Source organism: Charadrius vociferus, unplaced genomic scaffold (genome assembly GCF_000708025.1).
Source record: "Charadrius vociferus isolate BGI_N301 unplaced genomic scaffold, ASM70802v2 scaffold298, whole genome shotgun sequence".
NCBI lineage: Eukaryota > Metazoa > Chordata > Aves > Charadriiformes > Charadriidae > Charadrius > Charadrius vociferus.
In genome coordinates, this window is record NW_009649936.1 from 1,430,992 (window position 1) to 1,458,313 (window position 27,322).

A 27,322-nucleotide genomic window follows, 5' to 3' on the forward strand; every position below is an offset into this window, starting at 1 on the left:
GTGGGGCTGCCCGGCGGGGTGTTTTAATTCGGCTCCCCCGGGATGTGGCAATGATTGCTGAGATGCTGCCCCCTGACCCAGCGGGTCGAAACTGCCCTTCCCGCTCCTGCCTGCCCGGTGTGAGGTAGAGTGCTGGGGTGCTGTCAGGCGTTGGGGACTTTGAGGACTGTTACAGAGTTGGTCGATGTAACTAGCTTTTCACTGGTGCTTTAGGATACTATTTTCAAGATTAATCTATGCTACGTAAAAATAAGAACACGTATCTTCCATGAAACTCTTGTAAAGTTTAATGTTGTGATCATTTTCCATCCTGCCAGGCACATGTTATTTGCTTCCCTCTCGTGTATTTCTTATAATCCTTTTCTTTCAGGATCATGTACCATGGGTGAACCTATATCCGAATCTGAGTTTGCAGCCTTGGCGTTTTATGCTGGTGATAAATCTTGCTGTGAATTGGTAAGCAGGTTTGCAACTAGATGAAAAACTTGCAAGATGTTCCAGTGGGATTTGTACACAGATCTCATCTACAGAGTAATTGCTAGTGTTGATTAATTCAAACTGGTGCAAAGAGACCTTATACCACTGTAAGTTGCGCACTTGCAAAAGTACTAAACAGGGGTAGAGCATAGAGACTGTGTATCCTCTCTAACGCAAGCTTTACTGGATGCATATACAACTATGTAAAAGTAGATGGTGGTGCATAAGTCCTGTTACCAGAACTCAACCAACCTGTTGGCCGTGTATCCAAGCCATGCTTGGGATGATACACCTCAGAGTGACAGATTCAGTTCCTTTGCAAAGCAATTGCAAAGCAATCTCAACTTAGTTCATGAAAGTTCAAGTCTACAGATGAACTGCAGAGTGTTCACCTGTTCTTTGTTCTTGTCATCTCTTACATTTTTTTCTAGGTCTTTGTGCCCAGTAAGTCCTTTACTTATTTAGTTGTTGCTTTTATCAAATAAACTGTAGCACTCTTCTGTTTTAATATTTCCAAGAATACTTTCTTTGACTCTTATTTTCCCCTTCTTGCTATGCTTAAGGTCTTTTAGAAAACACTGTGGTAGCTAATCTTTCTGCTGCGCGGAGAGTTCAGTTATGAGTTAGTTATCCTAAGTGTTGCTGCTGCCAAATACTAACTAGCTGGCCTACAATTCTTCCTATGCAGAAATAAAAAGCACGGGTAAATTGAATTTCTTATTCATAAAGCTGTATCTTTACAAGGGACTGTTACCAGTGGAGTAGCGAGTCTCACTGGAAATTGTTTATATTGATATTTTTTTGTGTGCTGTGGACAAAACAAACTAACAGTTATGTTGGCATAAGATACTAGACATTTTATTCCTTAAGGTGATGTGTGTGCTGTGCTATGGAAAGAAAGCCCTTGATTCTATGCAAGTGCTAAATCTTCATATTTGTTTTAGTGGAAATACCACCTTGGGCTTGATGTATAGAGGGGGTGTGTGGCTTGTTTTGTTTTTAAATATCATCATAGGAAATCCACGCTGTGGAGTTGTTTAATCGTCTTTCAAGATTAGCTGATTGTGAAATAATAGTTAATTTTTTTCCTCTTTGTTATCAAGTGTCCTGGTCTGTTAAATATATAAGTGTTATAATAACTTATTTTTGAGACTAAGCCTTGGTTTACATGTAATGTTGTAATAGTTCAGAAATGCTACCTAGGGTGAAATCATGGGATTGCTTGTCATCGCCTTAGGTCAAGTTAGTAACTCATCATTGCACAGCATACTAGGATTTCCAGAAAGTCTGCCACTGAAAGACTAAAGGTCTCTTAAAGAAACTTCATTAAAGATGTGTTTGGTAATTAGTTTGCTTTTATACTTTTCTACAATCTTATTCAGAAATAGCTTTGCATGTCTTTGAAATGATAATGCAGCAATACATGGACATGATACGTAGTATTTATTAAATGATGCATATGTAATGTTTGTTAAAATAATAGACTTTGTAGGGATCTGTGAAACAGAACAAAGTAATTCATTCTTCAGCTTGGGAACCTCATATGGAGTACTGTTTTAAACCCATTAAAGTATTGATACAATTAGCTGCCATGAAGTAGTAAATCAACCACTCATTCCACTTATTTTGATATATATATTTATTTAAATGTATGTGCACTAGCTGTCAGCACTTTATTATTTTTTGGAAAACCTGTGTTGTCTACTTAAACGTGTTTCCATAGGTGTTCTTGAACAGTATATTGCTGCCTAGTACCTGATTTTGAATCATTAATTTTTAGAACACTATTCTAGTGTTATTTAATATATGGTTTAAACTATTAAAAGTTTTCCCATCCATTCATAAATATTAATCTATGGATAATTTTTTTAATGGATATGCAGGTAAACATTTTTTTTTTTTCCATAAGACAGCAACTAAAAAGCAACAGCGACATTGTGTTAGATAACTCTAGTAAACATGCTTTTTTCCCCCTGTTTGCTTTTTTTTGTTTATTTGCTTTTTGGCTGTGCTTAATGTGAATTATAAAGATTGCATCCAAAGGGGTTTGTTGTTTGGTAGTGCAAAATATTGCAGATTTTAAGTTTCCTTGTTTTCCTCAGAAAACTATTGGCAGAATGGCAGAAACGTGGGAGAATGGGGAATATCCATAGTATTTTATTCCTGGGGAGATGGCATAGGGGGAAAAAGCATGGGGAATTCACCCAGCTCAGATTGGTCTTGGAAGACAATGAGATGCTGGTGAGCATTGAATGAGTATTATTAACGTTTTATAAAAAGCTTCTGTTCAGAGTGAGTAGGTACATAGAAATAACTTTCCTGTCTAGGTCCATGGTGTATGCCTGAGTCTTTTGGTTAATTACTAAATAGTTATACTTGGTAATCGTTAACTAAATAATTTTAGTTAATTATTAATTAATTTTGTTAATTAATGTGTCTCCATTAGTATTTTAGTTTGGAAGAGGAGAATGCTTTTGAAGCAAATATCCCAATTGTCCCTGTCTTCGATATTTTGGCTTATGTTGTGAAGAGGTCTTGGAGTGTGCTAGTGGGATTCGTTGGGGGTGAAGCTGATCTAGAAGGTGCTTTTAAGAGTATAGGTAATGTGCATCAGCCACGAATGGGTGCTCTGTCTATGGGACTAGATTTGAACCTATGCAAACTAAAACCATTTGAAAAGCATATAATGGGAAAGTAGCAAAAAGTACCAAATTCTTTGCTTTATAGATTTGTTTCCTGTTTGATCATGCTGCTTGCTTATGAAGGTATAACTATACGCCATCTTTTATGCTGGTCTAAATATGTGCAATAATTACCTTTTCTCAAGAAAAGGAATCGGTGACAGAATGTAAAAATCACTTCCAGTCCTCCCTTCCCCTGATGTAAACAGTTTATATTGGTCTAATATTTAGAAACAGTTAAGTAATCGTCACTTTAGTTAGTGCAATGCACTTGCAAAATATGCAATGTTAAAAAATGTGCTTATCTTTAGGGTCATGGAGTGTTTATACAGCGATCACCACATAAGCCTAAAACAGGTATGTGAACTAAACCAATATTACATAACTGTCTAATGCACTGTTTGTGCTGTGCTTGGATCTTTTGCTATTCACTTTTATTATTTCACTTTTTTCCTTATTTTGCCTGAATAAGTAAAAAATTATTATTTCTGAGCAGAAGCATTGGTATGTTCTTTTAGACTGGAAGAATTCTCATATTTTTGTCCTTATGTAATGTGCAGAAGACTGCTATACATTTGTGAGAAGAGTGCAAATAGTCAATAATACGTACACACATGCAGTAAATTAATGTTATGAGGATGAGGATTTAAGGCTTGTGTTAATTACCTGTGTTTTAATTGTAGCTATGTTTTAGCTGTATATGTCTAAAGACACCTTCAGGTTGATCTTCGTAGGTAAAGTTTTGCAGTTACAATATTTTAACACATTTTTTTATTAGGTGCAGAAAAGCAGGTGGTTCAACAGTATGTCAAGTTCTTCAAAACTGTATTCATTATACAAATGGAAACCTGTAATATGTAGGAAACTCAGATGAACACAGCCAGCTGTGTAAAATGAATTTTTGCATATATTCTGACTCTTAGATAATACTGGTTCTGCATTGAGAGTACTTGATGCGACCTTAGTAGTATAATAAGGATCTTTACCCTTTAAAGACAGTCTCTGAGGGAAATAGATTTATTTTTGCAAGAGCCATGTATCTCACATATCATGGCCTCTGGAGAAAAAAAAGAAGAATATTGATGATCTTTTTGTACCATGTTGCTGTATGCCATGCTACTCTGGATTTCTTGTAGAAACTAATTAAATGGGTACAGTTAGAAGAGGCTCATGTTTTATCCTGAAAATAGCATCCCTTATAGCCACAGCCCTTGTTAGGCTCCTCATTAGAAGCAGGCTGCATTTATTCCTTTATAATGTATTTATTAGTACAATTCATAACATAGGCAATTCCTTGAGCAAGGAATGTAAAGACTGTGAGCAGGTCCCTAGTCTTACCTCCATATAAATTCTACCTCTCCCTTAATTTATAAAAAAAGCACAAGTTGCCAGATGTATTTAGAGTACTCAAGGTTTCTTGTTTTGGTTAGATAGTACTTAGGAATACAGTATGGAAATAACTGGTGTTTTTGAATGTTTATTTGGACTTTGATTACTTGTAATGCCTGAACTGTGTAGTCTAATTCCTAACTGTTTTCTTGAAGATGTTGATCCCTGTGAAGTGTGGTGCAGTCAGCCAGTTGATATATTAAGAGAATATTGCAACATTATTAAAATACGCATCTTTTGGCCTCTTCTCTTCAAAAGTGAAAGTAATTCTTTCGTAGCTGATTGGAGGTAAGTAGTCATGTTCTTGAAGTGGTTTCATCAGACTTTACATTTCTTTTTGTTACCTGTGAAACATCATTGTATACTTTCAGTAGTGGTTAAACTGTCTGCAGGAATGTTTTTACCAGTGGGCTACGTTGGTTAAGGTCAGAAGGCATAGTTCTTAAATATACAGAAGAAAATATTAAGAATAGGTTTCTGAAGTTTGGAAATCTAAGAGTGTATTTAAGTACTTAAATGGATGCCTTATATTTCAAAAGTACCAAAAGCTTTAAAGCTCTTCCCCATCCTGCCCCACCCCCCCACCTCTGAAAGGCTTGATTTGACTTTGTAACCATACTCTTGCTTAGATCTAATTACCATAAATATTGGTAAATAAGTCCATGTAACACAGTGTTATTTTTCTAAATAATAACTTGTTCTGTTTTTAAGCAGTTCACAGATTTTAGACCGGAATTGGAAGAGACTCTGTGATTTAGAGGTTTTGGAAGACCTTGTTGATTTAATTAAAAAAGTTGTTGTAAGTACTATATTTTAACTTTGTGTAAGTTTTCATGTGTAATAGGTTAATTAATTCTGTACCTTATGCAGCTTGGGACTGTATCTTAAATTAGACATTTTCTTTTGCTGGACTGAATAAATCATCTGATAGTTAAGTTGCAGCTATCTAGAAAGAAAGTGTCATAGGCTTTATTACAGTTGGGATAACTTACTAAATATTTGCAGAGTCAATAATATAATTGACTGGAGCCCTTGTAAATTGCTAAGAAAGAGAATCTTATCAGTGAGAAAAATGGCACTGTTCCCTGATGAACAAGTTAAATACTTTTTTTTCCCCTCATTCAACAAATTATATTTAAAATTTGCTATTGTTTCTGACTTAAAACAGAAACATAATAGTGCAGAGGAGAGAATGATATAAGAAATGTTCTCAGCAGCTGAAGGGAAGAGACTTTTTTTTTTTAAAAAACTTAGGTATGATATGTTTTTTAAAAAAATTGTTTTGTTGAAGTTCTGTGCTCAACCCCAGTCTTCACTTTTCCAGTCCACCGTACTGTTGTATGACTTTCTATGATTAGGTATTCATGTATGATATTGATCTTGTGGATTCATACTTCCTTGTGCTCTTTTTTGCTGCTTCCTCCTTCAGGCTATCCAAGTGCTCTATTTTCCCCTCTTTGTACTTCAGGATGTCCCTGCAGTTTTTCCACTTGTCAAATGTGATGGGTTCTTGGGCTGTTTCCTCCTCTGGTAGTCTCCTATTCAGTCTTTATACGAGAGGGTCTGTGTATATTCCCATTCCCCTGTTTACCTCTGCTTCCGTCTTCTTACTTCATCAGCCTGTATCTCCTTCTCCATTTAAAAGATTGTATGTGCATAGCATCATGGAATGGTTTAGGTTGCAAAGGACCTTGAAGATCATCGAGTTCCAACCCCCCTGCCATGGGCAGGGACACCTCCCACTAGACCAGGTTGCCCAAGGCCACGTCCAGCCTTGTCTTAAACACCTCCAGGGATGGGGCCTCAACAACTTCTCTGGGCAACCTGTTCCAGTGCCTCACCACCCTCAACGTGAAAAACTTCTTCCTAATGTTTAATCTAAACATGCCCTCTTCCAGTTTAAAGCCATTCCCCCTCGTCCTCTCACTACATGCCCTAGTAAAAAGGCCTTCCTCAGCTCTTCTGTAGGCCCCCTTTAGGTACTGGGAGGCAGCAATAAGATCTCCCCGGAGCCTTCTCTTCTCCAGGCTGAACAGCCCCAACTCTCTCAGCCTCTCCTCACAGGAGAGGTGCTCCAGCCCTCTGATCATCCTCGTGGCCCTCCTCTGGACACGCTCCAGCAGATCCATGTCCTTCTTATGTTGGGGACTCCAGAGCTGGATGCAGTACTCCGGGTGGGGTCTCACGAGAGTGGAGCAGAGGGGCAGAATCACCTCCTTTGACCTGCTGGCCACACTTCTTCTGATGTAGCCCAGGATACGGTTGGCCTTCTGGGCTGTGATCACACATTGCTGGCTCATGTTGAGCTTCTTGTCAATCAGCACACCCAGGTCCTTCTCCTCAGGGATGCTCTTCAGCCATTCCCTGCTGAGCCTGTATTTGTGCTTGGGATTGCCCCGACCCAGATGTAGGACCTTGCACTTGGCCTTGTTGAGTTTTCTGTCCCTTTTCCAGAACGTTCCACCTTTTATCGGTGGCATACTGAGAATTGGCAGCAGAATAGAAAACGTAAGTTTCTCGAATTGTTTTAAATAGGAATGATTATTTATGTGTGAATACCAACAAAATATTTGCCCAGACATCCACAACTTTAGAGTGCTTGCAGAAATAAATTGAGTCTGTAGTTTTTGGAATATGTAGTATATAGATCTGGGGTTGCCAGTGGTTGCAACTCTGAGCCACAAAACGAAATCTGTGTGTGACAGGAACTGTGAAATAAATATCTGTCTAAGACGGCCAAAATGTGTGAGAACAGTGGGGGTAGTTCACATGCTGAAAATGAATGGTTTCTCTTGGAGGTTACTACAGCAGTGTGGTGGGTGGGTTTATGTTGTGCAGCTGGAGCCCAGGTCAGCCTTCCAGTATTGGCTTTGGTACCTGCTGGCGGCTTTTCTTGTTGCTTTCTCACAGACCTGCCACTTCCCGTTAAAGCCTTATTCCTTTGAGATTTCTCTGTGCTCTCTCTGCCTTCAGTCTTGAAAATTCCTAGATTTCATCCCATAAGCACACAGTTCTGTCTCTGTGGTGTGTTTTGCTTTGTCCTCTCTTTCTGTCCTGGTGTTGGTGTGTTATGCTGAAAGTCTAGGTATGGGCAAAAGGCAAACGTGCTTTTTATGTAAAGACAAGAAGTTATTGTTAGTATAATTGAAATCTTCTAGAATTAATTATTGCAGAAGAGGAAGGAAAACGGAAGAAACAAATACAACTAAGCAGGAAAAACTATTTAATGATAATACAGTTAAAATTGTAATATACACTCTTCCTAGTATCTGACCCTCTTGCAGGTGTTGTGCTTACTCTTGTACTGCTCCTCTGAATCCTAAAGTGAATGGCTTCTGTCTGGTGTTTGCGTGTGGGGTATAGTCATCACTGCCTGCAGTGTTTTGCTGCAAGGACTGCTGTTGATATTTTTTTCTTCCTCATTGTAGGAAGGTTCATTATGTTCATTTTTTATGTTTGGTAATGCACTTTTATACCCTGCTTTTTATTTTCACTGCTCTGCAGGTTCAAGTTACATTTGATTTTACTATGTATAGTATGTTTTATGTATGTTAGAAACTGCTTTTGCCCAATTTTGTCAAGCTCTATTTTTTTTTTTTTTTTGGCCACTTGTTTACAGCCACTGGTTCTCCAGCGTCAGCCTGTGTCCCATCTCTTACTATCCTGTGCCTGTACTCCTCTAAACTGCATTATGTGTCTTCAATTTTCATGGCCTATGCTCTATCGTACTTGGCTTGCATTTCTCTATGCCACATCATTATGTCAGTAACTAGCATTAAATACTTGTTACTACTGTCTATATGAAAGCTATATAAAAGTAAACCAAATTGGTCATAGCCACCTTGTCAGAAGAAAACTGGCATTACAGTTAAAACCAAGCTAAAGCAGAGCTCTAGGTGGGTCAGGACAAGCTCAGAGTAAGCCCGACAATTTGCAGCCCTATGGCAGAGCAAACTCTGTGCAAAGCCTGTGGCCTGTTACTAGCAGTGGTAATGCTGTATGAAGGGGCTACAGGGCTACAAGTTGGGCTAAGCGTGATCACTGAAGTGATGCAAAAGTACTCATCTTTGGGGACAGGTTCAAGTCTTTTATGAAATTCTCAAATAGTGCTACTGATTCATTCTGAAGGACTGTGAATGGCTGAGTAAAGCTGTGGTTTGGAAACCTGCCGATCCATCTTCGTTATCAAATTCAGCATACAGTAGAACTATATTCTTTGCGTTTTTCAGCTTGTAAACTTTGGACTGTGAACATTCTTAGTTTCCCCATGTCTGTCGCTTTTTCCCACTTTCTGGTTTCTGCTGCCTTCTGAGGTTAAATGCAAAAGCTAAAATAAAAACGTTGAAGTTAGAAGACAATGTCATAACTGATAGTAGCAACAAGAGAAGCAGAATAGGTACAACTGTATGTTACTGCTGGATAACCCAGTTCCTGTATTTTTAGTGATACTTGTCTTAGTCATGTGGTTTTTCAATTATCTTTCAAAATCTGTAGGCCCAGATAATGGGGAGTATCCCAGGCAACGGGCATTGTTTACTCAATCCCTCTCCTTCAAATAAAGCTCTGTAGCTTAAACAATTTAAATTTGGTTTGAATAGAAGGGAAGTCATGATTTACAGAATTAAGTCTTAGCCCTGGCCTGCATGTCTAACAGCCTGGAGAATGTTAGCTTTTTTCTTAATCAGGCTTGTCACTTCGCACTGAAGCAATTTTGTGTGCAGTCATCAAAAAAAAAAAAAAAAGGTTTCTGAATCAAATTCTATAATTTGAATGGCTCCTTTGTCTCCTGTTGAAAGTATGACTGTTTTTATTTTGTGAATTATGCTGTGTTTGGGTTACCCAGATGCTTGTATTTCTGAGCTGTTGTCTATTTCAAAAGCTAAGAAATCGGGAACATGTGCATAGTGTAAGTGCTAGGGTAGTATTGTTTGTTATTTTTACATGGAATGCTTCCATTATATTGCCATAGCTGTTGTTTTGTGTGGTGTTTCTTATTTTTGTTTTAAGACTTTGCTTTGTGTAAAATTAGGTTTGTGGGTTTTTTTATTAATTTTCCTTTTCTTCAATTGAAATAGGGTGTCTTTGATGTTGGGGATGCACTTGATTGGGTCAGATACACAGGTGATGTCAGTATTCTGCAGAGGCTGGAGAAACTCGGCGATTTTGGTTGGATCTATCTTGAAATTTTCTTTGCTGAATGTAAGTATGAACACTTTTGAAGCAACAGTGGCGAGGAAAGTCACCTCTATTGTAGTTATGAGATAGTTAATGTTTGTGTGTATTTCATTAATCCAAAAGTGACTGGAAGAGTGACTGGGAAAAAAGTGGTGGTGGTGTGGGTGTTTTCCTTGTTTTTTGCTTATTTGAACCAGCTAATTCTTCCTTGAATCTGTGTATGTGGGTCGTAGTGCTCTTTCTGAACAGGAGGTCAGAACATTTTTTCACTTTAGTGTCCACTATGGGCTCTATGTGTGTGCTTTATTCTTTTAACTTAGGGTTAAGTTGAAAGTTGCCTGAAATATTATTTGAGTCTTTCTGTTAAATGTTTGGCAGAGGATTTTGTCAAAATATGACTAGAGATGTTACTCATATTTCAAAAATTAGCTTATGCAGTTCATGGGAGTTACCTTAAGATATTCACACTAGCAGCAGAACTTCTGCTGTTTTTAACGTGTGTTGAATGGCTTGTATTCTGGTCTGTCTTTTTGCATATATGCATTCTAACTCAGCTGTTGCAGAAAGTAACAGGGTGGTAGAAACTGAATTTCCACACAAAGAGAAGAATCTTTTTATAGTTAAGTACTGAAATACAAATTTTTTAAAACACAAAACTTAACAAACCTTTAAAATGCAAATTTCTTTAAAATACAATTGAGTTTCACTTGATTGCTTGAAATTAGGCAAGTGCTTCAATGTTTGATGATCTGCAGCCAGTTATTTTAGGCTTTCCAAATAATAAATAATTAATTTTCTTTTAAACATTTCTGTTGCTTAATTTGTTTCTATTATTAGTTGGTATGTCAAATTTAGCTTTCACTCAGAAAACAGAGCACGATTCTTAGCAGCAGAAGATAAACCCTACTTCTTGTCTTTGGTAACTTCTTCACCCACTGTATTTTTCTGAATTTTGTCTGCAGGCAAACGTTATATTACTAAAGTTGCTTTGGAAGATTGTAATTTAGTTGAAGAATTTAAAGCTGTGACCTGTGAAAACTGTAGGAAGGTGAGAGGAGACATGAGAATGTGTTTGTTCTTTTCCTCTTTTGTTGTTATTTTTTGTGGGGTTTTTATGATCAAAGATAAAATGACTAAATGATCAAAGATAAAGATTTTAAAAGCTTGAGTGAGTAATTGTGTGGATATAACTAGTTACCTTGAGAAATCCTGGCTTAATAAACAGAACATTAGTTGTTTATGTTGCCAGTGTACATTGGAGAGTGTTCCCCTCCTCATCTCCCCCAAAAAACCTCAGGGAAATGCAAGTTAATATTGATCAAAGATTGATCAACTTGATCCTTCTAAGACAGAAATAAGGTGCTCTTGAATTCTTTGCCATTTTTTTTCCTACGGGCGTCTGGTTAGTTCCTGTGTCTTCCTTGCTACAATTCCATAGTTCAGGAGCTACACTGAAAGGCATGAGTAGGGAACTGATTGAGCTGTGCCTTACTCAGCCTACTTTGCTATTTGACACATGCTCGCGTTCGATGACAACTCTATTATGGAAGTCAGGAGACCTTCTGGGTTAGTCCTGCTTTTTAATTATTGTTCACTGTATTCTTGTCTGCAGAACATTTTCATTTGTACACTTTTAAGCTTGTTAATTGCAATGAATTAAAAGTATTTAATTACAACTAATAGTGCATATGTAACCTGTTTTTACAAGCATAAAAACTTACCTGTCCCTTGTTGAATGTTTCATTTACTTCTCATTGCAACTGAGTTTAATTACAGTTGTTGCCGAATTGTGTTTTCTTGATTTCACAGAACAGTGAATCTATGAAACAGAAAGGAAATGAGGAATTTTCTCAAGGAAACTTTGATCATGCTATAATGTCATACACTAAAGCCATAGAGTTTTGGTAAGAATTACACTGGGTAACTAAATTGTATTATAGCATATGTATTCAGCTTTTTCAGATTCATCCTGATTTTGTATAGTTTTGCATGAGCCGCTCTACTTAGAGGCCAAATGATACCTAATTTAAAAAAAAAAAAAAACACAACAAAAAACCACAACAAACCACTACATAACATATTTTTCGTTCTATTTTATTTCTTGTTACTAGTGGTTGTTTGCATTTTCACTGTCCCAAAAGTCCTGTTAGGGTTTAAAGCTGATCTAAAATGGCTAACAGTAATATAGTAAACCTGAAAAGAAACGTTATTTGGTGTGAACAGCCATTTTTAGTATCATCCTTCTTAAATATTCTTCCAGCAGAAGAGCATGACCAGCTGTTGCAAATATTTATGATCTTAGCTATGATGCAGAACTAGTGAATAAGAAGAAGTATTTATTTTTAAGTATCTGCTCTTGGCAACTCTGTGTGCAACAGGTTTAATTTCATTTGGGAAGAAATTAAACAAGACTTATAAAAAGTAATTTGCTGAAAGACTTTGGAGACTTTCCTGGGCTCTCTAAAGGGCAGGGAGACAGAGGTTAAATGAGAATTTACGTCCTATGCATATAGAGCATTTGCTTCCTTCCTGGAGTCCACATCTAATGTGAACTAGCCACAGAACACTGGTTTGGTGTAATTGCTACATGTGTTGTAGTCATGCAAATGCTTTACTAGTTCTGGTGTCTATGAAATATGGTGAAATTCATAAAGTCCTGCCTTTCATAAAAAGTTGTTTGTGCAAACTTTTATTTTTTCATTTTGAAGTCTATAGCTTTATAATTGTGCAGTTGAAAGGATTAGCATTTTGCTGATGTCTTGCTTCATTTCTTATGTAACATTTCAATCCCGAATTCAAGCTGATTTTAGCCTCCTTGAAAATTTGGGTACTTTGGTCAAGTGAGTGTATCTGAGATGATGGAGCACGCTAGAGAAGGCTTTGCTCAGGGTAGCTGATGGGGGGGGCAGGGGGGGAAAGGAGCAGAATTCAGCGAAAGAGCAAAAGGAATCCCATGGCTTGGTAAGGGCAAAGGAAGTCTCATGGTTTCCAGGGGCTGTAGAGCTGAGCTGTTGTTACAGCTATCTGTCAGAAATTATTATTTGTACATAAGACCCTGCTGGAAGGTGAAGAATGGCTCAGTGATGTCTAACAGCTAGCGAATCCTTCATTGGCTCTCTGCACTGTCTTCCCTTTCTCATTCGCCCAGCGTGAGCTGACTTTCATCTGCTTCATCATCACACTCCTTCCTTAATTAGCTGCATTACCTTCTCTAGGTGACCCTGCTCTGGCAGGGGGGTTGGACTAGATGTTCTCCAGAGGTCCCTTCCAACACTGACTATTCTGTGATCCTCCCTTGGCTTCCTTTCAAGTGGTTGCTAGATTATATATACCAATTCCCCCCTCTTATTCTGTTCCATCCCTGGAAGTGTTCAAGGCCAGGTTGGATGGGGCTTTGAGCAACCTGGTCTAGTGGGAGGTGTCCGTGGCCATGGCAGGGGGGGTGGAACTGGATTATCTTCAAGGTCACTTCCAACCCAAACCATTCTGTGGTTCTCCATTAGGTATGTTGGGGGAAATGCTTTAGCTCTTTAGAACTGCTGCTTAGTCTGCCCAGTCAGGCAGAGGGTTATGAAAAAGTTCTAGACCCAATGATCCAGAAACATTTGTGAGGTGTTTGATTTTAATTAGGCTTTCAAAATTAGGAATTCCAGAACAAAATAAAATGGGATGTGTGACAGTCAAACTAGCTTTTCCACCTTTTTTTCCTTTTTGTTTTGTTTTTATTTGGTTTTGGGATTTTGTCTTTTTTTCTTTTTTAAACACAACTGAGACTGTAGGGAACATACTAGCCGTACTTTTGCACCATTTGGGGTGTGCTTTGATATGTTTGTCAGAGCCTAGAGACTTGGGGAAAGATTTTAAAAAAAAAAAAAAGGCAGAGAGATTTAAAGCAGGCTGAGAGTGATTTCAATTGATTAATTGGTTGGAAGTTGCATTAGTGGGCCGAAATCTTACAAATTATTACATAATTAAAACTAATGGTCTCTAATATTCTCAGTGACCTAACTTGTAAATTAATGCGACTATTCAAGGAAGCTTGTATACAATTGTTACTAGAGTGCTTGCAGATAATTATTGTGAAAATGTAATTTCCCCCCCTCCCTTAAGATTTCCAAAAGTAATATACATTACTAACTTCTCATACTTTTTTTTTTTTTTTTTTTTAAGTCCTGCAAACCATCTTCTGTATGGAAACCGAGCTCTTTGTTTAATTCTCACAAGGCAGTACAAGTAAGTAACCCCTTGTTTATAATCTGAAATGTGATGATCTGCAGTTAAAAATTGGCAATATAGCTAGGAAGACAGTATTTTTAAAACTTAAGTATATAGTAATTGTGATGTTACTACTCATAAAACCAATATTAAGAAAAATTAATAATATTAGCTGTATCTGTTGGCAATATGTAATACCATTTAAAATTTGTGTGTGGCAGGGTTATACAACAGAAAATAAAATATCTCAGTAACAGTGAGTATTGTGACTTTTGTTAAACGTTTTGAAGAAGAGATCAGTGTGGGTATAGGGGTTATTTTCCTCAAGCCAGTTGTTAAGCTGAAAAAGTTGTTTATGAGCAAGGTGGATGTACACCTCTTATGTAAAGCCAACCCAAGAATTTATTGTTAGTATAATTGAAGTCTTAAGGGTCTAATTGTTATTAGTCCAGATCTAATTGTTGAAAAAAAAAAAAGAAATAATAACAATGTAATTAAAATTGGTATCCACATGATTCTTAGTTTCTGGCCGTTTCCCGGGTGTTTTTCTCGCCCCTCCACTGCACCTCTGGGCGGGTACTGAAGTTGGCAGTTCCGTTGCTGTAGCAGTGCGGGGAAAATTGTCAGCAGAGTCCTTCTGTGGGAGGAAAGTGATGTTCATGCTGATGGTTTCTTGTTCCTCACTCTGGGATCCACTTGGGGTCACTTTTATGTTTGCTAATGTGCTATTACACCTTTGCTCTGTCTTTGTCTGCAGCTCCCTGTTACATCTGAGTTTACTATATGTGTTACTTTTTATGGATGTTACTTTTTCTTTGTTACTCTATTGGTCTATTTGTATAGATTTGGCATGTCTTTACCTGACTGTTGGTGAATTGTCTATAGCCATGTGCCAACTCTGTGCCCCATATCTTGCCAGCTTGTGCCTGTACTCCTTTATGTTGCACCCTGTGTCTCCACTTCTCAAGGCATCTGCTGTCATATCAGGCTTATATTCTTTACAAGACATCATTGTTTTGGAGTCATAAATACCTCATTCTGTATAAATAGTAGAAACAAGCAGTTATTCCATCTAAATCTATCGTTGTACCACACAAAGATAAACAAAAGTAGAACAAATTGGCCACAAACGCCCAGTCAATTGGAGAAACTGATGTCAAAGTTAAACCAAGTAAAAGAAAACTGCTGGCAGGTGAAGCTGCAGGCTGAGCAAGACTGAGATGCCTCAGTCCTGAGGTTTTGCACACTCGGTACAGAGCTTCTGGCTTGCTGTTGGCAGTGGTGTTACTGTATTACAGGACTATGCAGTTATATAGCGTACTCCAGATCATCTGTTGAAGCATTCGTGGCTTTACCCAAGGCGCATGTCTTCCTCCCTTTTTCAGAGCCTGGTGAGAGGCAGTACTCATGTTCCCTCCCAGGCTTTGATGCGGGACAGGACCTTTCAGGGCAGCTCAGTCTCCTGTCCTGATGTTTTTTGACAGCACTCAGGGGCACATTCCCTAGCACTGCACCAGGCTGTCGAAAGGTGGCAGTGGAGGAAGGACTGGGTGGGTGAAAACAAAGCATAACAGCACACACTAGAGAGCAAGACAAGTGCTTCAATTTTTTCTGGTCTTCTGAACTGCTTTTATAATATCTTAGTATCTTGAGGTTTGGTACCCCGCTATCTATCTTTCACTCTTTTTCCTTGTGTTTGCTTCCTTTGCAATATGAATATTGTACAGTTTTTCCCATTCTAATCACTAGTTCTGTTGTGGTGTTTGGGGTTTTTTTTTATTATTTATTTTATTACTGTTTTCTTGAAATGTATTGCCACATCTCTAAATTCTGTCATTACTACCTGGGGGGGTTTCTAATTTGGCGTGGGAGGGATTTTTTTTTTATTCTAACTTGCTTTTATTTCACTGAATGAATTCTTCCTGAAATCTCTGATGAACTTTGTTCTGTAAAACATGCTCCTTGTCTTGAAGTTATTGTCTCTTTCGGGCTTTTCTTTAGTATCTGGCTTTCTTAGAATCATTGAATAGTTTGTGTTGGAAGGAACCTTTAAAGTTCATCTAGTCCACCCCCCCTGCAATGAGCAGGGACATCTTCAACTAGATCAGGTTGCTCAGAGCCCCATCCAACCTGACCTTGAATGTTTCCAGGGATGGGGCATCTACCACCTCTCTGGGCAACCTGTGCCAGTGTTTCACTGCCCTCATCATAACAAGTTTCTTCCTTATATCTAGTCTAAATCTACCCTCTTTTAGTTTAAAACCATTAACCCTTGTCCTATCGCAACAGGCCCTGCTAAAAGGTTTATCCCCATCTTTCTTATAAGCCCCCTTTAAGTACTGAAATGCCACAATAACATTTTCGTTACCACAGAGCATCTCATTCTCCTCCTTCAGATCCCTCTGTACAAGCTTTCCTGCTATAATGGTTACAAAAAACAGTGGTAGTGATTAGGCAATTTATGAACATTTTCATGTGAAACAAGGTGTTTGGGTTTTTTTCCATATTCCTTCCCTTTGTGGAGGTAAAATAGTTAAGGCCTCATAGGCCTTTGCAGGCCTCTCAACTGAGGTCTTGCTGCAGACATTTTCTGAAGGTCTCACTGAGTCAGCATGACCCAGCTATCAAAGGAGTGAGTTATTTGTAAGCTTCCTCATCTGAAGTAATCCATATGTGATCGCTCTTTGTTGTAATTTGCTACATTCTGACACATAGCTGTAATTCAGTGAAGAATGAGTGGTATATCCCAGAGGTATATGAACTCCGTAATTGCCCTCTTTGGGCAGCATTGGTATCAGCAGAGGCTGTCGCTGCTGCTCTGTGTTCTCTCCCATAACTGTAAGGATAATCTGCTTCTCTTCTGACCTGACCAAAATTGTAATTCTGGTTATTCTGTGACACTTGTATATAAAAAGTCAGTCGGGCATGTTCTTCAGGCTTGAATTGTAGGGAATTGTAGAGGCTACTGTCTTTCAGTGCTTAGCAGTTAATACTTGCATCCTCAAATCTCTAGCTATGATTAAGTAACTAATCTCTAATATGATTTCCGTCAAAATATTTAGGTTTGGTATTCAGACTTTTTTATTAAGGCTTTTCTTTAAGGAACATTTTGTTAGAACCCAGTTAAGGGGTAGGTGCATATGCAGAAATGCTGGAAAACCTAGTAGGTAGGTGGAGGGAATAAATATCTGATGGATGGAATAGTTGAGACCATAACAGTTTTAACCCAGGTAAGTTAAGACACTAAGAAGTGTTATCTGACCATGCCTTTACAAAGGTGAATTAACTGGTCGTTTATTCACTTTGTATTTTTATAGTGCCTTGTACATCTGGTCTGTAGATTTTTCTGAAGTATAAATAATAAATATCTCTCCTTTTTCTCTTCATTCCCTAAGGAGAGCCCTTGCTGATGGAAAAAGAGCCACTATTTTGAAGCCTAATTGGCCAAAGGTTAGTATGAGATACACTTCAAAACTGTCTTTTGTCGGTACTGTGAACCAACATAAGAACCCATGAGTCTTAATTACAGGTTCTTTTATGTGTTTATCACTAATGACAGTAGAATGAACACAGTACCTTGTGGATTAAGAATTCTTCTTCAGTCAGTCAAGTACATATTTTATTGTATTTTTGTATTAAAAATGTTGTTTTGACATGCTTGTTAGTGTTGTTACACAGTGTTCTGCATGTGTGAAGACAGAATCATAGAACGGTTTAGATTAAAAAGGACCTTGAAGATCATCGAGTTCCACCCCCCCTGCCATGGGCAGGGACACCTCCCACTAGACCAGGTTGCCCAAGGCCACGTCCAGCCTTGTCTTATACACCTCCAGGGATGGGGCCTCAACAACCTCTCTGGGCAACCTGTTCCAGTGCCTTACAACCCTCAAAGTGAAAAATTTCTTCCTAATGGTTGATCTAAACCTGCCCTCTTCCAGTTTAAAGCCATTCCCCCTCGTCCTCTCACTACATGCCCTAGTAAAAAGTCCTTCCCCAGCTCTGCGGGAAGCCCCCTTGAGGTACTGGAAGGCGGCAATAAGATCTCCCCGGAGCCTTCTCTTCTCCAGGCTGAACAGCCCCAACTGTCTCAGCCTCTCCTCATAGGAGAGGTGCTCCAGCCCTCAGATCATCCTTGTGGCCCTCCTCTGGACACGCTCCAGCAGATCCATGTCCTTCTTATGTTGGGGACTCCAGAGCTGGATGCAGTACTCCAGGTGGGGTCTCACGAGAGTGGAGCAGAGGGGCAGAATCACCTCCTTTGACCTGCTGGCCACACTTCTTCTGATGTAGCCCAGGATACGGTTGGCCTTCTGGGCTGTGATCACACATTGCTGGCTCATGTTGAGCTTCTGGTGAATCAGCACACCCAGAAGAAAACATGTATTACATTGTTGTGCATCGCTATGTTATCACAACGCTTTAAAAAGAATATATATAGTCCTTATAATAAAAAAATCTTGATTAATGACCGACATGTATTTGCCAATATTCTTGGCCTCAAGAAGAGTAAATAAGGGATAGTTACAAAATTGTAAAGTAGTAGCTGAAATTACAGGAAAAGACAAATTTGCTCTTTTCCAAAGCCAGAGGCTAGATGCTACTCCCAGTGAATTATCTTTCTGTTTCAGTGTGCTAAGTAGTTGAAAATTTGATTATTCATTATTTGACCTGAAACAGGTTGGGTAGATAACTTCTGAGTATGTAAAATTTTACTTTGTATTGTTTACTGCAGCTGTTTTGGATATAAATTGTTTTCTTATTTGTGTGAATGAACACTTGGAACTTGAACTTATGTCCATGTAGGGTCACTACCACTTCTGTAAGGCACTGTCATTGCTGGGGGAACATGAGCTGGCTTTGGAAGCTAATGAGAGGGCTCAGGAACTATGCAAGAATATTCTTGATGGACTTAAAGATCTTATTCAACAAAATGACAAGTTAAAGAAGACATTAGAAGAAATCAATGGTAACCTTTTCTGATTTTCAAGATCTGCTTTGAACATAGCAGAATTCCTTCATTGGTAACTTTTCTTTGAAACTAGCTAATTTTTTTTTATTATTTTTTTCCCTTTCTATATAATTTTATATAGGTATTAAACAACATAAACAGAAACAAAAGAAGTCGCTTCTTGAGAAAAAGTAAGCAAATGTCAAGTGAGGTTTTTTCTTTTAAATTAGCAATGCTTAGTATAAGATTTAAGTAATACATAGCATAGATATTGCTTAAATTTTGTTATTTATCAGTAAATAAAAATAGAAGGAATAAACTGATCAGAAGTGCAACCAAAGCGCAGTGTAGGAGTAAAGAGGACTTCTAGTAACGAAATGAGCTATACTGAGATTTGTTCCACTTCCAGGCAGTTTCCTTCAGCATTTTTTTACCCATGTTGGAAACAACGGGAAACAGTTAAATTTGCATGTTTTTTATCCTCCCAAATTGAAGGGAATTTGGTGACTGAAAACGTCAGTGCAGTCACGCCCACTTTTTTTATGTTAACTTTGCTATGTAAAGTTCACTAGGAGATTAAGCTGATTTGAGGAACTGAATGCTAGCAAATACATTTTCACAATGGTAAAAATGAATGTGTATGCTAATTTGTAGGAACTTGGTTTTGCCACATCTATTCTATGCTGTTGCCTTGCCCAGGGAGAATAAGAGAATTTGCATATTCACAGATTCAGCTAAGTTACAATATATGCCATAACTTTTGTATTAAACATTTTTCTGAAAGATCTTTTTGATTTTTATTGATCTACTTGTAGTGATATGCTGTCAGTCAAAAACAATACAGTAAGTAAGCTACTAAACAGCTTTTTGTAAACCTTAAAATTCTGGAAGAACTTAAAGTTGTTTCTCTTCTCTATTGCACAAATAAAATGTGGCCTTGGGCAAGGTTGATTTTGTTTGTTTTTTAAATGTGCAGTACAGTTCCTGTCCCTTTTATAGAAAACGGTGCTTTTTTTGTTGTTAATATTTGCATAGCTTTGGACTGTGCAATTTGAAGGTATAAAAAAATGGCTGTGTGATCAAATCCTTTAAATATGCTTATGCCATTACACTTCTATGAGAGGTAGACTTCTTGTATTCGTCTTTAGTTTTTTCATGATACATGTATGGTATGTGTCTTAAATGTCGGGAAAAGACATCAACATTGGAAGGACTAGGGTTCTCTCTTTTTACATATCAGAGACTGCAGTTCTCCAGAATCTCATTTAATAACCTCTCAAGAACAAAAGGAAATAGAAAAAGACAGAAAGAGAATGCAGTGTGATCCTAAAGATCAACCTTGTCTGCAAAAACATGATACCAGGGTAAGTTACACTATATCTCGCATTACAAGACTAACAGTGTGTTGATCTTCATCATCCTGGAATGTGTTATTTAATGGTGTGGCTGAAATTTTGCAGCCACTGTTTTAATAATTGTGTACTTTCTCAGCCAAGTGCACTTTTCATGTAATATTTAACTACCAAATCTGTGGTCAGAACTTTGGATTTGAAAGGAGGTGGGAGGTGGTTGCTTGAATGAGAAGGTGGAGGCTGCATGTTGTGAGGAGGAGAGGGGTCTCTTCAGGGTTATTGAAAGTGAGACTGAAGTCATATCTGATTTAATCAACCGTCCAGTCCTCCCTATCAATATGCATTCGGATGTGGGTTTCCCTTTGGCTTCAGGAGAGGATTTGGTTAAGGCGTACTGGTATAATGGAGTTCAGTGGGAGATGCTTTAGCCAAAGTTAATTCATATACAGGGCTTTTGCTATACTAGAGCATTGTTTTGCACTGATACTGTGACCTTAAGGTATTTGCATGCTTATAGACTATTATTTTGATGCTCTGTAAACAGATTTCTTTAGTATGGGAAAAATATTGGGTAAATAAATAGTATGAATAATATGCTTAACTGGATTGTATTTAATACTAGGGGTTTGTGGTTTTCAGATATCTGTTTGGCTTGTGTGTTTAAAACAAGTGTAGTGGTAAAATGCAAGATGGACTTGTGTTATTTTAGTAATCTTTTGTAATTATTTAGATTCATTCTTTCAATTTAAAAAAATTTTTACAAGTGCAAATATTCTCCTAGATTATTTTTATTAACTTTTTTGGTGTGGAATGTTAAAAAGAGAAAGTGAAGCTTTCACTTCACTTTAGACTGCTAAAGAACCACTCTCAAATACAGCAGCAAAAGTGCTTTTATTGAAGTAAGATGTTGTAAAGTGAAGCTTAACAAAGTCTGATGGCAAGGTTCAGTCTATTACTCTACTGCACAGCGGATATAATAATGATTTGAAGTTAACAATACAAGATCTTAATGCCCTGTGATACAAAGGCAGTATCAATCATTTACCAAACATCTGCAGTTGATAAGGGGTGTCTGAACCTTTAGGAGTAAACTTGAGAGGTGTCCCAGCTCAAGGGGAGATCATTGCTGTGCTGCTAGCTACTTAGGAAGGGAGAGCTCATAAAAGCTCACTCAGACTGTCGTATTTATGGAGTAAAGTGGTTGGCTCATAGTGAAATTATGTGTGTTAGAAAAGGTAAGCATGAGACTCTTCATACCTACAACTTCCTTTGTTACTTGATCAAATCAGTTTGGGAAGAACCATCAGCTATTTATGTGTTAATTGCACGATGGGTCTTCCAGTTTCCAAAGTACATCAGTACTTCCAGTACATCAAAGCTCACCATGCCAACCTGTCCCTGTGTGGTTTTTCAAAGAACAGGTTGGAACTAGAGAATTTCATGGCCTGGTCACAGCCTCGGCCTTTACTTTGAAGCCTGAACAAAACTGCCACTTGTTTTCTCAAGGAGCTGAGTACATCCTTCACAGAAGCTTGATAAACTGTTCTCTGTTCATGGCTGATTTTTGTTCCTGAAAAATAATTAAACTAAGGATACATGTTAGTGAACGATGACCAAAGAAATCGGCCAACAAAATAGTCTAATTCTGCCCTTTAGAAGGTTATTTAACTGTTGAAAGTCCCTCAGCAGGACGGGAGAGAGAATCCTTAGTGTAAAAGGGAGAAAACTTGTGGGTTGAAATAAAGATAGTTTAACAGGCAAAGCAAAAGCTGCATGCACAAGCAAAGCAAAATAAGGAATTTATTAACTACTTCCAGGCAGATGTTTAGCCATTTCCAAGAAAGCATAGCTTCATCATGCATAATGGTTGCTTGGGAAGACAGATGCCATAACTTGGAATTCCCTGTGCACCCCCTGCAGCCCCACTTCCCTTTTTTTTCACCAACTTTTATTGCTGTGCACAACATCATATGGTATGGGATATGCCTTTGGTCAGTTGGGGTCAGCTGTCCTGGCTGTGTCCCGTCCCAGCTTCTCATGCACCCCCAGCCTACTTGCTGGCAGGGCAGCGTGTCAAACAGAAAAGGCCCTGATGCAGTGCAACACTGCTCAGCAATAGCTAGAACATCCCTCTGTTATCAACACTGTTTTAATCACAAATCCAAACCAGTGCAATACGAGCTGCTATGAGGACAACTAACTTTATCCCAGCCAAAACCAGTACATATATTTTTATTCCTTAAAAAACAAACACACTATCCCAAAAAAATGGACAGTTGGAGGATTTCATTGGTGCTTAACTTCACTTAGGTGAGTTTCGCTAGTGGATGTCAGTGGTATATCCCAGCCGTTGCTGTCTTAGTGCCTATCTCGTGCAGTATCATGGGGAACCTGTAAACCGTTCCTGTATATAAATCCTGAGGTGGCTGCTTTGCTAGCTGTATGCAGACAGTGACAGTCCTGCTGTAACAGCATGGAAGTAAACATTTAATAATGAACCTCCAGTTTGCTTACAGACGGTTCTTCTCTTTCACACTAATTATTAATTTAAAAGAAGCATTTAAACCTCTTCTTGATTGTCTTTACCGTCATCATTGTAAGATAATTAATAACTTGTTTTTTATAATTTAGCCTATAAAGGGTGTTATAAATAAGCTATATAATATAGAAAACAAGATGAGAAAGAATATGAATCTACTGGCAAGGTCAGAACAATTTAGCATGCACGTGTAGGAAAAAAAAAAAACCAACCCTTTCAGGTTTCACAGGAGGGCGGGGCAGCAAAAAGACTCATGAAACCAACGTACAAGGGCAAAGGGAAGGAAATGAAAGTTAGAACTTGTTGAAAAAGAAAGCCATCTCTAGAACGCACAAGAAGCACTTTAAGATTTTTGACTGCCTTACGAAAACTTTCATCTGCTTTTATACTATGAAAATCGTCATAATGTAGGTCTGTGTAAATTTATCTTCCTTCCAGATGAGTATTACTGCAAAAAAAGGATAGTATTTGTCAGACTAGTAGATAATACAAATTGATATGAATTTTGGGGGAAAAAAACTATAAATGTACAAAAACATTTCAATTATTTTTCTTTATCTCTTGATTGGAGACATAATATACCGCATTATCATTGTCATTTCTTTGTTAAATTTTAGTGTTTCGGTGTTTTATTCTTTGCTTATATTTAGTGAGTAATATCTATTAGTTTTTTATCTGTACAAGAACCAAACTAACATATTTGTTATTAGGTGACTGACATCCAAAGAACAGAAAGCAGAGGTTGGTCTCTGGAGTTTCCACCAAGTGAGTTCGTTTTTGCTATTTGTCAAATCTGAGTTGGTTCTTCCCTTGCTGTTGCTGTTATTAATAAGCAAAAGTGTATCTAGTGTTATTTTCACAACAGTAAGCTATCATGTTTCACTGTTACTGTGCAGTTACTTAGTTCTCTTCTGTATTATTTCCTCCATGGTTTTGTAGTTTGAATCTACATAGATGAATTCAGAATTGAAACTGGAACTAAAAAGTAGCATGCTGAGTCACAGGCTAGAAATGCTTTCCCTCCTTCTGAGACTGGTATAGGATCTAAATTGTATGGGAGCACCCAGCCAAACCGGTTTCAGAACACAATAGGTGAGATGCAGGGAGTTGTCATCTGACTCAGCTTCGTTTCTGCCTTGCCTTGTCTATACAGAGATAACTTGGGGGGAGCTGCAAAACGGCTCAGCCCGGGGTTGTCTCAACATTGTATCATGATAAGAACTGAAAACAAATGGCCCTTAACAAACAAAATGCCCTGAGTCCCATCCCACCACTATTCCCGTGACTTTGAGCGCTAGACATCACAAATTGGCAACAGAGACTTAGCTATCACACCACCAGAGGTAAATATCCCAGATAGTGTAATCCACTCAGGCGTAATCCTGCACCCTCTCAGAATCAGGAAATACAAACCGCAAGGTGTGGGGAGAAAAATGGGGAATCTTCCAAAGATACAGCTGGCTTGTAGGAGATTCGTCCCCGCCTTGTCCAGGATGCTGTACAGGGTAATTTCCCAGGGATTAAGCGACCTTACTTGAGAGAGAGGGTAAGTGACTAAGAAACATACATATGATAAATGGCATGCTATGAAGTTTGTGATTGGTGCACTCTTTTAAGGTACTAATACCTAGTGCGCTTGTGGTTTGTGTTGTTACTTATCGGGATCATTTGTAGGTTGCAATAGTGTATTCTGCTAATCTCTTTTAAACTGCAATAGTGTAATGGCCATTGTACACATAGAACGTGACGTATTGGACCTGTAGTGAAGTCCAAATAAATTGTTAATTTGAACCTCTCAGTGAAGTCCTTTTTCCTGTTTCGTCACAAAATTCAAGAGAAGTCTGTGGGTAGTTTCAATATTCATAATTCATTTGTGGTTACTAGAAGCTCCATACAGATCCTTAAGAAAATAATCCTGCACTTAGAGCGTAAGGAGGCCACAAAATATTTATCAGAGTGGATCTTTAGTTACAAACTTTAAGAGGTATAAGTTTGTTATAGTTGAAATGAACCGAATCAAGCCCAAAATGGATTCATCAAGTATTTATTAAGGAAGGAAAGCAAAAGCAGCGTTGGGTGGCTGGGGAGTCGCAGCTCCACCAAGGGCTCGCAAATTTACCCTTGCTAGAGCCCCCTTCTTATAGCCTCTTTAGTTCCGGGATGTCGTGGTCTTCTCCGGTCTCTTCGTAGGTTCGGTCCCTTGTTGCTAGGAGGAAGGCCATATTCCCCCTTCTCTGGGTAAGACGTGACCCCCCCCCTCCCTCCGTAGAGCCCGCTCACTGTTTACCCACCCTACATACTTGCTTAACCTAAAATATTTCTTTATATGGCAAACAAGACTGTTTAATTAGCCAAATATTGCTGCTTCACTAACAGCTACACAATATGGGTCTGTTCACACTGACATATTCTTGTCGTTTATATAAAATACAGCTTGTGTTTCTTTATAATGATGCATAAGACATAAATCTTAACATTGCGATAAAGCTTTTCTTATTATGCAAGCAATTATAATGTTTAACCTTGGCCTGAGATAACCTTCGTCCAGATGGTCCTTGAGCAACTGGTTGGATCAGCAAATTATCCTCTGTCACTCATTACAAGTTGGTGTGATTTATTGCTCAGGGTTTTTTTTAATGAACTAAAAAACAAAACAAACCCAACCCTTTTACAGAGAGAACTCCCACCCCCCAAAACTCCTACGGTGCCAGAATTAGTTCTCTGTGGTGACAGTGAAGTGCAAGCAGTTCTGATCTTCCAAGTGAAATCTTTTCCTGAATTTTGTTTGCCCCCCCCTTTTTTTTTTTTACCTGCTAAACCTATTGTGACCAAGAAAGCATAAGATATTTCTCTGACATTCAGAAATTGTTTTTATTTGTAATGTTTGTATGGAATATTGCTACTGGATCTGGACCAGCTGCATGCTCACGCTGTATTCTAAAGTTGTGACCTCCAAGTCCTTCTAGTCCTCACCATGCAACAGTCTGAAGTTCTTGGTGGCCAGCTGTACTGCTGGTTTTTTTTTTCCCGCATACTTAAATACCAGCTGAATAGGTGCCAAAGTGCAGAGCATTGCAAAATTTGATTTTAGGAAGCCAGTGAAGGCATACTACAAAATATTATTTTTAAATGAGCAGTAGGAGAAGTGATCTTTCTCTTGTGGACTTTGGACATATGCAAACATCTTGAAGAATTAAAGGATTTATTGGGAGATGAAAAATGCAGGAAAGGTTGCGAAAAAAGAGTCGAGGTGAATTTGTTGAAAAGATTTTATGTGGTAGGGTAATAAAAAAAGAAAAGGAACTATAAAGTGTTGAAGGAACTTATTGCAGAAAGCATAAATCAGGGAAAAGTTATAGAAATGGGAAGTCAAGCTCTGGAAGGCAAATCAGTTTTGAGGAACTATATGGTAGATGGTTCAAAGGGGCAAAATAAGAAATGTACAGAAGCCATAGGGAATTTTGAATGAGATCGAAGCAAGTGAAAACTAAGTGAATCCAGATTGTTTCCTGAGCAAGAAGGTGTGTCCCAAATAGTAATGAAGCCTGATGACATGTTACAAAACAAAGCTTTATTGAGGCAGTGCAAAAGATCAGCAACTCTGTGCCCATACAGTGACCCGCCTGATCACTGATAGCAAACACAGGACTATATGGGATGTCCTGGCTCCAGCAGACTGCTGTGGACACTTGGTGTCCAGGGAACCTGGCAGCAAGACCAAATCATGCAAATGCCTTTTGAATGCAAGGAAGAATTGCGCTGCTCCTTGGCTCCACCAACAGTAGTGGGATTTGAGGGAACTGTACTTTACATGAAAAATGTGGGCAGCGCCCAGCTGCACATGTTGGTCAGGGGACAGGGTGTCGGCAGTCTGTCTATGCTGCCGATAGTCAAGGGCGGGGTGTCTGCAGTCTGTTTATGCTGCTGATACTGGTGGAGCGTAGGGGTGTCAGAAAGATAGCTGAGTTTGAGAGATTGAGGAGGGAACAGGGATAAAGAAAAGCTGAATGTTGGGAGAGAACTGAAAATTCTTCTAGGCTAAAGAGATCACAGGACTATGATATGTTGTGTTAAATGTAGTAATTTAAAAAACAAAAAAAAACCCCACCATGCTGGTTCCATGGTTTTTTTTTTCAGTTCTTCCTTCTTCCTCCTCCTCCTCTCCCCCTCCTACTTACTATGTCAGTACTGATGTAGAAGAAAATACTTGATTTGGCTTTGATTTGAAAGGAGGAGTTACGCTCTGAATGACTAGCTGATACAAGTTACTGTGGGTGGGAAAGAATAGCTTTCTTTTTCTTAGCCTTTGTTCACTGAAGGGCTTAAGACTTGCAGGAGATTTAATGTAAAGGAACTTTATGCCACTGTATTTTATCTTAAAGTTACTGTCCTTTTTAATTTCAGTTTTTGTCTGCATGTACTATTTTTTTGAGCGTGTGTACATTTCTGTTAAATATCTTTGTTTGTTTCTAATGGGAATGTCTAGCAAAAGCAATACTCTTTCTACTAGTATTTTAAAATGCTTATGGGGTAAGTGAATCATGTT

The 27,322-nt window shown here is 38.4% G+C and overlaps 1 protein-coding gene across 1 annotated transcript in view; it reads left to right on the forward strand.

The window, feature by feature from the left end:
• The first annotated feature begins 381 nt into the window (after window positions 1-381).
• Window positions 382-27,322, forward strand: part of TTC3 (tetratricopeptide repeat domain 3) — a 69,071-nt gene continuing 42,130 nt past the window's right edge. The window contains exons 1-14 of the mRNA XM_009891362.1: window positions 382-456; window positions 3,470-3,515; window positions 4,703-4,835; window positions 5,259-5,346; window positions 7,002-7,055; window positions 9,623-9,746; window positions 10,685-10,770; window positions 11,532-11,626; window positions 13,893-13,955; window positions 17,333-17,387; window positions 18,741-18,903; window positions 19,028-19,076; window positions 20,126-20,285; window positions 23,487-23,541. Of these exons, the coding sequence (XP_009889664.1) occupies window positions 382-456; window positions 3,470-3,515; window positions 4,703-4,835; window positions 5,259-5,346; window positions 7,002-7,055; window positions 9,623-9,746; window positions 10,685-10,770; window positions 11,532-11,626; window positions 13,893-13,955; window positions 17,333-17,387; window positions 18,741-18,903; window positions 19,028-19,076; window positions 20,126-20,285; window positions 23,487-23,541 (1,246 nt within the window). The remainder of the gene's footprint in view (window positions 457-3,469; window positions 3,516-4,702; window positions 4,836-5,258; window positions 5,347-7,001; window positions 7,056-9,622; window positions 9,747-10,684; window positions 10,771-11,531; window positions 11,627-13,892; window positions 13,956-17,332; window positions 17,388-18,740; window positions 18,904-19,027; window positions 19,077-20,125; window positions 20,286-23,486; window positions 23,542-27,322) is intronic.